We start from the raw sequence: 12,494 nt of genomic DNA on the forward strand, positions 1-12,494 counted from the left end.
TTTGGTTGGTGGCTCCGGCCTGCTCCCGCCGCGCGCTGGAAGTCAGCGAGGAAAACAGCGCGTGCACGCTGGGAGCGGCCCAGCGCCCGTTAGGGTTAGAGTGAAAGCGCCGCCCCCTGCCCCGCCGCCGCACTGCCCCCTAGTGCCCCCAACTGCCGCTTATAAAGGCTCGTCGGCCCCGTCCCTCCCGCCGCGCCATTGGCCGCCGGCGCGCCTTCTCGGCTCCTATTGGCGGGAGGGCGGGAACGGCGCTTTGGCGGGAGGATTGGAAGCGCCCGGCCCCGCCCCGCAGTGGAACCTCGGGGGTTGGCTGGAGCCCCCCTCCCCCCCCTCCCGTGAGCCCGGGCCAGGGAGTGGGAGCGCTGGATCAAGCTCCGCAACCACTTCCGGGAGCACCACAGCCGCTTCTGTCAGCGAGACTGACCATGGGGGACCCTCTCCCTCATCGCTGACTGGTCGCTGGGGGGAGGATATGCCCCCCCTGACTAAGGTGGCACCAGTAGCCCATGCTGCTGCCTGGCAAGATATTTTGGCAAATAGCAATTTCCATTAGAAATCCGCGTGGGACAGGGATGGTGTTTCCTCAGTCCATGCTGCCTGCTTTATCTCAGCTGCTTGCTGCTGACCTAGGGAAAAGGCATCTGCATAAAAGCCGGGCCCATTTAGGACCTGTTGGTGAAGGAGTGTCCCTGAACAAGCACACCTTGAGTTTTATTGGTTTATTAAGTTATTCACAAAGCAATACTTGATGGCATAAGCCACCGGTGCTTTGGGCTTATCACTGCAGTGTGCCTTTCTGTTCTTATCACGTTTGGCCACATCTCCTTAAAAACGCCTGGGTTTTAGAAGCACTTTCTGTGCACTATGTTAGGCCCCACTTCCCTGTACTCTGCCATGGTGACCCACATCTTCTCAAAGGCCGAGAGGGAAGAGAGGATGGAGCCACCCATCCAAACAGAGAGCTTCCTGTCAGGGGGAGCCACGATCTTCACCTCAGTGTCCGCGGGGACCATGCGAACCAACTCTTTGTGCAAGCGTTCAGGCATGCCAGGGAAGAGGCTGGAACCACCAGACAGGATGATGTTGGAGAAAAAGGAGGTCCTCAGGTCAATGTCACACTTCATGATGGAGTTGAAGCAGAGCTTGTCAATCCCTGGTGCCTCCATACCGATGTTTGATGGGCGGAAGAGGGTCTCAGGACAACGGAACGTTTGATTATGGACTTTAACGACCTGCCCGTCGGGGAGCCTGTATGTTTTCTCCACCTCGGCAGGCTTTTTAGTCATCTCCTCCAGTGGGGTCAGGGATACGTAACACAGGGTCTCCTTCATGTCCCGTACAATTTCTCTCTCAGCTGTGCTGACCATGGAGATACCACTCTCCTTCAGAATCCGCATCAGGTAGTCTGTGAGGTCACGGCCCGCCACGTCTAGTCGCAGAACTGCGTGGGACAAGCAGTAGCCCTCAAAGATTGGTACAATGTGGGTGACACCGTCACCAGAGTCCATCACACAGCCTGTGGTGAAGCCTGAAGCATAAAGAGCCAGCACAGCCTGGACAGCCACATACATGGCTGGTACCTGGAAGCGCTCAAAGAGCACTTTAGTCATATGTTCTCGATTAGTGAGTGGGTTTAGTGGTGCCTCAGTCAACAGTACTGGCCTCTCACTCGCCGCTATCTTCAGGTCATTATCGTAGACATTCTTCCATACAGCTTCCATATCTGCCCAAGATGTAACTATCCCATGCTCCACTGGGTACCTACAGGTGGTCAAATGGGTAAAATAAAATGGCAGTATTCCCCTACTCTGGTCACCATGTCCACAATGCCCACACAACCCCCATTCATCAGGTCAACCTTGTTAAGTGCTTCCCAGATACAGCGCGTTATAAAATGCATATTGCAGACAGAATGTGAGAGGTAAAGGGCAATGATTAAAGCCTGCCGGAAGTACTGGATTTTAGCCTTATGAAAACCTTGCAAAAATTCAACAGCATCAGCTCCAGTAATACTGGGACCCATGTGGTATACTGGAAGCCAGCACTCTCTTAAGCACCATGTTGATCCCTTCAGTTCTAGAGGGCTGGATGACAAGGTAATTAAAACATTGCTGGTGCCTTATGTATAGTAAGTAATACTTCAAACTTTGCTGAGCTCGCTGCTCCGGTCTGAAAAAAAACAATATACTGGGAAGTAAGGGTGTGAACAGACGGTGTGTCAGGTACTTTGTAAATGTAGCCCACACGCACGCTCTTCCTCTGCAGGAAACATGAGGTATCTTATTGCAGTTCGGCTGAGGGACAAGTTACCTTGTATTTACCATGGGAGCCAGAACATGCCTGGAGGCTGTTGCAATTTATAGCCACTGAGCTATAAATTCACATCTTAGCTTATGTCACACCAATGTATTCAGGTAGCCATGCCCTAAACAGAAACAAAGAACTAGATCTGCCATTGCCCTGAATCTTTTGCAGTCACTTGTACCTGGGCATATTAAGTGAAAAACACTACCTATGAATTTTCTGCCTATTTTACACTCTGCTTCAACTGGTGTAAGTGACGGCATAAGTGTGGTGCAAAGGAGGTTCTGGGTTTAAAAACAAAGTTCACCGAGTGTCTAGATTAGCATTTCCACTCCTACTCATTAGCTTAAAGTAATGATCAATACATTCGTTTGATGTAAGATAGCACCACAAACTCATCTGGGCAAGCCTAGAGTAGTCCTTGCATTTGTCTTTCCTTTTCTTTTCTATCTTGTTCTTTCTTTGTTATCTCCAATTTGCCATTCTCCTTTTCTATTTTAATTTCTTCCAAATCTCTGTGACGTTCTGCCTCCTCACCTGATGCTTTTTCCTTTGGTGCTTCTCCTTCTGTGATTCTTCCTTTTGTGCTCCTTTTTCTCCATGATATCTTAGGAGCATTGCTTCTCCTAATCCCAGAGTTTTTCCTGTCCCCCTCTTATTCCCCTTACTGCTGTTCTAGTCCCTACATATGCATAACCTTCCCATATCATTATAGCCACAGGAGAGAATAGAATCGTTTCAATTTACAATAGTGGTAGAAAGTAGTAAACTATAATGGGGACAGAGTGTGCTTTCTATAAAACAATTCAGCATGTTACACACTGAGCTTCCATTGTAAAATGGGTGCACTCACCACAAGCTGCAGCTAACCAATTCCAAAATGTCAGCGGATGGTCTATACATCATTAGGCAGAACCCTGTGATTTGGGGGAAAATTGGAATCTCGGAAGTGGGACGCATGAAGCCCTTTTCCTCTTTTTAAGCAGAGCACAATTTCCAATTGTACAATTGCCTGAAGATCACAAAAAGCAGTTGTAGCAACCAGTGCCTTCTAGCACAACAATTGCTTTATCTTGACTCAGGCCACTCTCCCAGTAGAGATTAACATGCAGACGCCCAGAATGATTTCCCTGCTGGGCAAAAGGAAGAATAAAGGAACAAGGGGAAGGGCAGAAAATATACCCCAATGTGAAGGGGAAGAAAGGAGACTGAAGGAAGAAAGACTTGGGGATTCTGGTAAGGGGAGAGGATAGAGTAATTTGCGTATAGTCAAGTTAAAAGGGATGGTGGACCCCTTGGGTCCCAGGGGGGCTGGAAGAGAACAGAAATGAACACAGAGCTAGTGACATGGGAAAAGGATGGAATGGTATTATAAAGGGTGTGGGAGTGCTGGCTGAACCACAGGTGGTAAGGGAAAATGGGGAACCTGGTATGAGGAAGGATAAATGAGGGGCATACAGACCTCTTTGAACAGGAATATTTGGGGGAGTTGGAGGGATGAATGCAAGGTGCTAATCGGAAGGCAGAGAGCTTGGCCTGCAGGCACGTGCCACATGCATCCTCTTGCAATTCCTTAGTTCCTAGCTGAGAACCACAGGCAGCAGTTTGTGCAAGTTGTCATTTGCCAAGGTTGTGAAGGCCTCACACTCAACCTGATGGCACTCCTTTGTCTGTCTGTACCTAACATACTACCTTTTTAATGCCAGATCTATTCATTTCCAGACTTTCAGGAAATATTCTGGGTAAGCAGAACCCAACTGATTTTGCCGGAAACTGTCAGAAGAAATGGAAGATTGAAGCCCCTTGTCCTCTGTTTTTCAAAGCTGCAGCTTCAGGTACCTCTGCTACTGCCTGTAGAAAAACCTGGTACTATGCCTATGAATGGCTTTCATTACCCTTGCTCATCCTCTCTGTATAAGGAAAGTGTAGGCATCTCACTTCAGAAAAAGAAAACTCCTGTGCATAAAATCGTAGGAGCTGCAGTATTTCCACGCAAGACTGAAGTGAGCAACACTGTGTGACAGCAGAAGCAGAATGTTCCTACTAGAGTGTACAGATGCAATGCAGGACGCGGCAATGGTGACATTTTTGCTCTCAGCCCCACAACATGCCTGATGCATGAAGAGTTCAAGTCTCACAATGAAGTGAAATTGCAACAGTGTTTGCAACACCAGTGAGCCACTGCAAAGCTTTTAGTGGTTGAACAAGGAGGGTGTTACAAGCTATAAGGATAAACCTCTAATCTTCCAGCAATCCCCACAGCTCAGCTGCAAAAGTCCTTAAAGGATCTGCTGCAGCAACCATCAAACTGATGGTTTGGGAGCATGAGCCTGTGCTCATTCCCTTTCCTGCACTACTTTCTCTCTCTTCAGTCTCTACTCTTCTGGGGGGTTGGTTTCTTTTCTTCTGTCTAGTTTTGCTCCACTTCTCACTTGTTGGTCTGTGTCTCATTTTGCATAGGGCAGCAGCTGCTTTCCTCCTCCCCGCTCCAGCTTCCTAGTCCTGTCCCTTCTGCAGGTCCTACCAGGATCAAACATTTCAGTAACTCACGCATATGAAATTCAGCTGGGATGAATCAATTCTTCCAGTTCCAAACTCTCACCAAAAGGAAAGCCAAGACAGAGGACTGCTGGCTAATGAAAGGCTTCCCCCTTATTTAGATCCCAGCCCCCCTGTTCCAGCTTGCCCTCCATTTATTTAGTGAGGCTTCACTCCCCTCCCTCCCACAGTGGTAATGGCACCTGACAAAGAAAAGCTTAGAGAGAAGCCTGTCCACTGTTTTGGGAGCCATCTTCTCTGTGGGCAGAGACAGCCCCCATTCCTCCTTGGTGTCTAGTGGACATACCCCACTTGGTTTGTTTCCCTGCTTAACACCTTGTAGCCATCTCCTTCTTTCCACCCTGCCTTGTCCCCCTCTAGTACCAAAGGGGAAAGACCCTGCCTTAGTTTGCTCTCCTCTTGTACTGTGCTTTGTACATGCCTTTATCGATACCTGATGGAGAGGATCCCTCTCTTGGCCTGTGCCTCTTCTCCAATGTAAAGGGTCTTCTGGCCAGCCCCCAGCATCACAGCCTTGACCTTGGGCCGTCCTGTCACATTGGTGTAGATGAAACGAGGCTCCTTGTCCCCAGATATGCCTGCTTTGATCAGCCCGGACCCATTGTCTATAACTACAGCTGTTGGTAGGTCCCCCATCACAGGTGGTGGCTTTCCACCTGCCTCTTCCCGTTCAGGTCACTGGAGAGTGATAAGATTGGCAACATGTTATCTTTCCCTCCTATTGTGACAGAAGTCTATGTAGAGATAATGACTTGGTTGCTATGACACTCCCCCCTCCCCCCCAGCTTTCAACAAGCTAGGTAGGGTCTGGTTTGGTCAGCACTTAACTGGTGATTTTTTAAGATTATATCAGAAGGTGCAGAACTACCACTGAGATCCACAAGATCTAAGATCCAACAGACAGTATTCTCCATCGTATCTGAATTCCCTCCACTTAAAACAAATAGCAATTGGAAATTTTCTGGTAGAATTAAAGGAGTCTCTTCGCATCTTTTTCGGGGTTATTTCTTAGCAACCTGGAGACGATAGCTTTTCGAACATGGATAAAGTACTCCCTATAGATATATTTAATAAACCAATTTGTGAGTGGTTTGTTAAATTTGGTTTAACATTGGTTTGTTAAATTTGAAGAGAACTGTATTCTTGGAAATGAAAGACAGATGCATTTTATTGCTAATCTAAATATGCCCTATTTATTTTCTTCTAACAAGTCTTTTTAACTGTTTATTTTATTAATTTTACCTTGTTCAAGATTGATGTTCTGTTTTCTTTTACTTACAAACTATGACCAAGATTTTGCGCTGCATATCATGTATGTGCATCCAATTTCAGTCTCAGGGCCATCATTTTCACCATTTCCCAACATGATGCAGCAGAGTTTTAAAAGCAGATATTGCATATTTTGTTTTTTATTTGGCTTTTCTGTTAGTATGTTTTTATGGGGAGGGTTAATTTCTGGCAACATTTCTGGAGCTCTTTGGTATTATAAAAATTTAAATCTGAATTCAAATTTGATTTAGTAGGCTCTCCTTAATGCTACAGTGCCAACATTTACTGAGTCTGTTAATTGGCAAAAATAACATCAGTTAGAAGTAAAATAATAATTACTGTACCTTATTTGCAAAAGACACATCTTCTATCTACCATCCATTCAATAAAACAAAAAACCTAAACACTCCAAATGGTGGTGTGCAGGCCAGAAATGAGTACCTGCAAAGAAAACTTGATTTATTATTTTTCCCTCTTTACGAAAGAACATATTGACCATGAAAATAAAGTCCCTTCCTCCCCAGCCTGTTTAAAGTAAAATATTTATATGTTTAAAATCATTAAGGAAGTCTTTGAGTACATCACAGCCTCAGAGGACTAAAACAAATGTGTATGGCTTTTACTGATTTTACCGAAGCCTTCGACTCTGTTAACTGTGGGGCTCAATGGAAGACCTTGCTGAAGTTTGGCTGCCCAGGGAAATTCATCACCATCCTAAGACTCCTTCATGACCAGATGACTGCCTCCATCCTATGCAGTGGCTCTACTACAGAGCCCTTTGTCTTTTAACCTAGCATCAAGCAGGGCTGCATGATCACACCAGTTTTGCTTTCCATTTTTCTTGCGGTCATCAAGATGCTCATCCATGACTGCCTGCCATATGGCATTGGCGCTGAGTACAGGATGGAGGGGAATCTTTTCAATCTCTCCCACCTCTGTACCAAAACCAAAGTTACATCAGTGTGGATTGTGGAACGTCAGTATGCTGATGACTGTGCTGTTGCTGCATATAGATGTCATAGATTTCACAGATGTTAGGGCTGGAAAGGAACTCGGAAGATCATCGAGTCCAGCCCCCCACCCCAGGGGCAGAAAGTTGGCTAGGGTCAAAGGATCCCAGCAAGATAAGCGTCCAAACACTTCTTAAAAGTGTCCAGAGTAGGTGTTTGCGCCACCTCTAGAGGGAGTCTATTCCAGGCCTTGGGGGCTTGGACAGTAAAGAAGTTTTTCCTTATGTCCAGCCTAAAATGGTCTTGGAGGAGTCTGTGACCGTTGGAACTTGTCATCCCTTGGGGCGCTCTGGTGAACAGGTGTTCCCCTAGATCCTGATGCACACCCCTTATATACTTACAGGCTGCTACCAAGTCACCCCGGAGCCTGCGGCGAAGGACTTACAAACAGCTCTTAACCTTTTCTCTCAAGCATACCAGTGGCTGGGACTGATCCTGAACATTGGAAAAACTACAGTGCTTCACGAGCCTGCTCTGGGCCAGTTAATTCCTCGCACAAAGATCCTCACTGAGGAGGAGCTGGAGAGTGCTGAACACTTTGTATACCTCGGCAGCTGTGTTTCAGAGAAGGTCAGCATCAACAAGGAGATTCATTATAGCATCCAATGTTCCAGCTTTGCCTTTGGAAGACTGAATCATCATGTGTTCACCAATCACACCATCGGGACTCAAATAAATCTCCTACTATATAAGGCTGTGGTAATGCAAACTCTTCTGTACAGCTGTGAAGCTTGGGGGACCTACAGGGACTACCTGGAAAGTCTGGAACGCCTTCACCAGCACTACCTCTGGAAGATCCTTGGCATAAAGTGGGAGGATCATCACACCAATGCCAGTGTCCTCACTGACACTAACACCACCCGTATGGAAGTGCTGATTATTCAACGTCAGCTGTGGTGGACAAGGCCATGAATGCTGCATGCCCCCAGAGGCTGTGGGGGCACAGTGACAGGCAGCAGCAGTGGTATCGGCGGCGGAGGTATGGCAGCGGCAAGCGGGGAGCTCCCGCAGGCAGCCGCAGCCTGGTGGTTGGTGACCATCCGTAGAAGCCGCCGGCCGTGTCACCGGCAAGGGAGGGGCAGTGGCAAGTAGCAACCGCCCACAGATGCCGCCAGCAGCATCAGTGGTGTTTTTTGCAGGAGGTGCACCACCAATGGGCAAGGCAGCGTGAGGGCATCCCTGATGCAAAACAACCGCTATTCCTCCCAACTCAGCCAAGGACAAAGCACATGCAGGCACCAGACAAATCGCTTTAAGGACACCCTCAAAGCAAACATTAAGACATGTGGCATTGACTCCATAAACTGGGAAACACTAGCCCAGAAGAGGGCTACCTGGCGACGCCTTGTGAGAAAAGGTTCATCTTTCTTTAAGGAAAACTCTCTCCCTGGAAGCAGAAAAATGACAGGAACAGAAGGAAAGACAACAGATCTGAGAAATCCCTGGTCTGACCCTCCCTTTAACCACCACCTGTGGCATTTGCCAGAAAGTGGCTCTAGGGTCAGCCTCAGTCTTCAGTCGACTCATTTACAACCCTTTATTTGAGACATGGGATTGTGAGAGATCCCCAGCAACCAGGGAGACCTAAAAGCCCAGGCTCCTTTGTTCACACCAGAAGTTGGGGAGGGTAAATGTGACTATTCCAGCCTGGTGCCACCCCCCATGGAGAGATACCACAGGCCCAGGGAGGCGAGAAGCAATTGCTCCACCTCCCCAGTGGGGCCTGTGTTCCCAGGCGGGGGTGCTGCTCTGGGGGTGTTGATGCACGCCAGGCTGGGGTGGCACTGCGTGCTCAGGAAAGGTGGCGTAGAGCACGGCTACATTCGGACTTTATGGAAATGGTAAACTCCTCCCTAGCATCGCTCCTGCGGCCATACCGCTGAGGGCAAGCGAAATTCGGGGGCATCCAAGCCCCAAGTCTCTGGGCTGGGACCTGCACTAGGATGCCTGCTATAGGATTTGGAAGCATCTGAAGCCCCAGGCAGGGTGGAGGAGGGCCACACATGGTTCTTGGATGATTCAAGTGGATTTGGACCTCATCTGGCTAATTTGACAAGAGACATGAAAAATGTTCCTAAAAAAAAAGGCTACTTGTTCTGGAGCCCACCCTGAACTTGCACCATGATGGGCTACAGCAGGCTTGAGCTGGCTGGGCAGTGCCATCAGTATCCGGCTGAGCCTGAGTCTAGCCCAGGCTTGTGTGAGGATCTGAGTGGAGCCTTTTCTTAAAAAGTCTACACAGAGGAAGCTTCTCGGGTAACATGCGCTGGCCAAACGCAGTGATCAACATTTATACATAATAATAGACAAATCCTAGATTTGCTGAGGCTCAGCCTATCGAATAGTAACATAAGGGTAGCATTTCAAAACAACTTTGACAGATTAGTTTCCGTAGTGTAGTGGTTATCACGTTCGCCTAACACGCGAAAGGTCCCCGGTTCGAAACCGGGCGGAAACAAAACTGTTTTGCTTCCCTAGCTGCTGCGCTGAAGTCGTTTTAAAGCCTTTTTTTTTTTGTTTTGACAAGCACACATTGTACTATACGAAGACAACTGTTCATTCGATTATTGACCTGACAACAGCATGAATTTCCTCGGTTGTATATTACCATTTTGTCTGGTAGGATGTTCTGTTCCCACTTCGCAGGCACAAGTTCTTGGGAACCTGCAACATGCTTAGTTTAAGTATTATGCGGAAAAATCAAATAACTTAAAAACGGTGTTACTAATTATTGCGTGTGCCCTAGGGAAATCCGTTTCAAATTAACTGGCATTTATTTGCTAAATTCGTTTTTAAACATAAGCTTAAACAAGTTTAGAAAAGTGACACACATGATATTTAAAGCACAATCTTGGGATTCAGAATTCACGTGTGTGTGTTTATTTTGTAGTTGTACATGTCTTGCATTATAAAATCGTAGAGGCAACATCACAGCCATGAATGTAATAGTCTTCTAACTAAAATATTATTTCCTGCTTTCTTTGTTGATAATGATTTTTAATTTAATATTAAAGGTGATTTTCTCTTTTGTTCTGTTACCACTATGGAACATAAAGCAATTAATAATGTATATTCAATAGTAACTAATTTATTCATTACCCAAATCATATTAATATTTGAAAATGATAAACTGTGGTTCTGCAAAGCTTTCTATGCTAATCAATCAAAGAAAGGTGATTTTTTTTAAAATGTGACATTGTCTCTGAACTGTATTATTTGTTAATTATATACCTTAATACTGTAAAAACATGCTTAGTATCTGCCTGCTTTTCATCAGGCCCTATTGTGATCAAATAAAATTAGGTTTGCACATAGTATTTTCAGGCTCTGCACAGTAGTATGGCTGGTGTTATGGGCGGAAACTATATTTTTCCAGTTTGAAAGGTACAGACATACTGGTGGTGCTTAACAACTAACATATACTATAACAAGCAGTTACAAAACTAATGTTGCAAATAATTTTTAATGAATGTCAATCAGTGTCAATCCTATTGATTTATGAAATGCAAGGTTAGAAAAAAAATGCTACAGAACAACACACACACAAAAGGCAGCAAAAATCACAAAAAAAAACCAAAAAAAACCCACAAAACAAAAACCGTTATAGCCAATTAAACATTTAATTCAGTTCATTCACTGTGATAAAACCTTTAAAACAGTCTGATTTAAGGAAATACTGAACTGCCTACATTTATTCTAAATGCCACTAGCCTAAGCTCTGACCTGAATAGATGCATCTCTTCCTATTTATGACACAATGGGAGCCCTGCCACAGCTAAAACTGACACAATAGACACAAAAGTGCGAACACTTAATAAGTTATGAGGATAATATGCAACCTGGACACTGATGTCAGTGTATCGTTATTTATTAATATAGTGCTCTGACTTAATTCATGGAAGCAATAAAGTGAGCTAGAAATCAGTACAAAAGAGCTAAATAAGCAAGCTCCCAGTGAACACTGGGGGACAATTACAAAGCAATGGCTTCAGGCCAAAGTGATACCATTTGTACCATGCTGGGCACCAATTATATTTCCTGGGTGTGAGAACAACACTAAATAGCAGTAGTTAAAAAGGCAGGAAAAAGGGTGTCGATTTTTAGAGGCTGGCCGGGGAGACCTTTTGGTCATGACCCGGCCCCTTGCAGACTCCTCTATTTGTCTGCAAATTGTCTGCAAATGTCCTATTGTTGAGGGCACACACACTCTAGAAAACAATAAGCAAACTATAGTGCCTGCTTTAGTGCCCATCTGGCTTGTTCTCATATGATGCCCCTTGCAGACTCCTCTGTTTGTCAGTAAATAGAGTTTGCAAGGGCCCTCATATGAGAGCTAGCCAGACATGCACCAAAGCAGGCACATACAGTCTGCTTATTGTTTCCTTGGATTGTTTGTGTCCTCCCTAGTTAGGACTAACATTGTTCCAGGAATGAAGAAAGCTACAGGTGATGGACACAAATCAGAATTGCCTGGGTGATCCGACTTGATCCGCTGTCTGCAGCTAGGCTCCAGTTTCAGAGTTCTGTGATTCTTTTTTGAGGTCCCTGACGATGCCAGGCCCTGGGAGTGCACCACTGAGAGGCAGACTTAGCCCAGGGGTGGGGACAGATGCAAAAGGTTTTTCTTTAAAGCAGCCCTCTGCATCCTCCACACACATCATCAGCTCAGCTTGAAAATGCCAGCCAGGTAAGCAACCGCTGGCATTTGTGTTGCAGTTCTGAACAAAGTTTATCAATATCTCCCCCAGCAACTGCTCTCCTTATCCCTTAAATGACCTCTAAGGGATACTTTATAGTCTTATAATTAACTATTTAATTTGCCGTATCAGGAAAACTGGGAAGTGCAGGATTGTCAGTGAAATCTGCAAAATCAGCAACAGAAAAAAATGTAATAAAAATAAAATGCTGGCTCCCCAGTGGAAGCCGGCAGTCCACACTGTCAGGAGAGGAAGGTGCCAGCTGGCAAGGTGGCATGAAGGGCAGATGATAAGACAGCATCTACCCTTGTGTGTCCCCATCTCTGCCACTCTGCCTGCCCGTGCTGAAGGAAGAAGTCCCCACAAACTGCTGAGTGGGCCACGAAAAACCCTTTGTTTTGCCACGATTTAAGTAGGTCCCTGCTTATAATGCTTGTTTTGGAAAGGTTGGCAAGGGTGGATTTGGAAACGGGGGTGCAGAGGGGCGAAGTGCAGTTTTCCAATAAAACAACGCACTTTTCTGCAGTTAAGAATAAACTTGAAGCTGTACTGATGCTAGGGCCCAGCACGGGATCTTCCCATTTTAAGACTAAAGCAACAACAAATAGAACCAAATCGAAAGAGGTTAAAAAGCGCAGCTGGAGGCCTGCGAAAC

General features: G+C 46.0%; 1 protein-coding gene and 1 non-coding gene across 2 annotated transcripts; one reads left to right on the top strand and one right to left on the bottom strand.

The window, feature by feature from the left end:
* Positions 1 to 715: 715 nt before the first annotated feature.
* On the bottom strand, positions 716 to 5,551 carry ACTRT3 (actin related protein T3). Its single transcript, XM_019503264.1, has 2 exons — positions 5,297 to 5,551; positions 716 to 1,761 (listed from the first exon to the last, which is right to left on the bottom strand). The coding sequence occupies exons 1-2, from the start codon at positions 5,497 to 5,499 to the stop codon at positions 843 to 845; spliced, it is 1,122 nt and encodes a 373-aa protein (XP_019358809.1). The 5' UTR covers positions 5,500 to 5,551; the 3' UTR covers positions 716 to 842.
* Positions 5,552 to 9,527: 3,976 nt separating this feature from the next.
* On the top strand, positions 9,528 to 9,600 carry TRNAV-AAC. Its single transcript has one exon. It is a non-coding gene; the product is annotated as a tRNA-Val (tRNA).
* The last annotated feature ends 2,894 nt before the right edge of the window (positions 9,601 to 12,494 follow it).

The sequence above is a fragment of the Gavialis gangeticus genome, unplaced genomic scaffold, assembly GCF_001723915.1.
Source record: "Gavialis gangeticus isolate Ggan-Ray unplaced genomic scaffold, GavGan_comp1, whole genome shotgun sequence".
In the NCBI taxonomy this organism is placed as follows: Eukaryota; Metazoa; Chordata; order Crocodylia; family Gavialidae; genus Gavialis; species Gavialis gangeticus.

Bases quoted from the DNA above. Each gene is read 5' to 3' on its own strand.
- ACTRT3 (XM_019503264.1), bottom strand. From the start codon at position 5,499: ATGGGGGACCTACCAACAGCTGTAGTTATAGACAATGGGTCCGGGCTG. The intron at 1,762-5,296 runs GTATCGATAAAG...GACCACCTGTAG, and splicing joins AGAGGGATCCTCTCCATCAG to GTACCCAGTGGAGCATGGGA.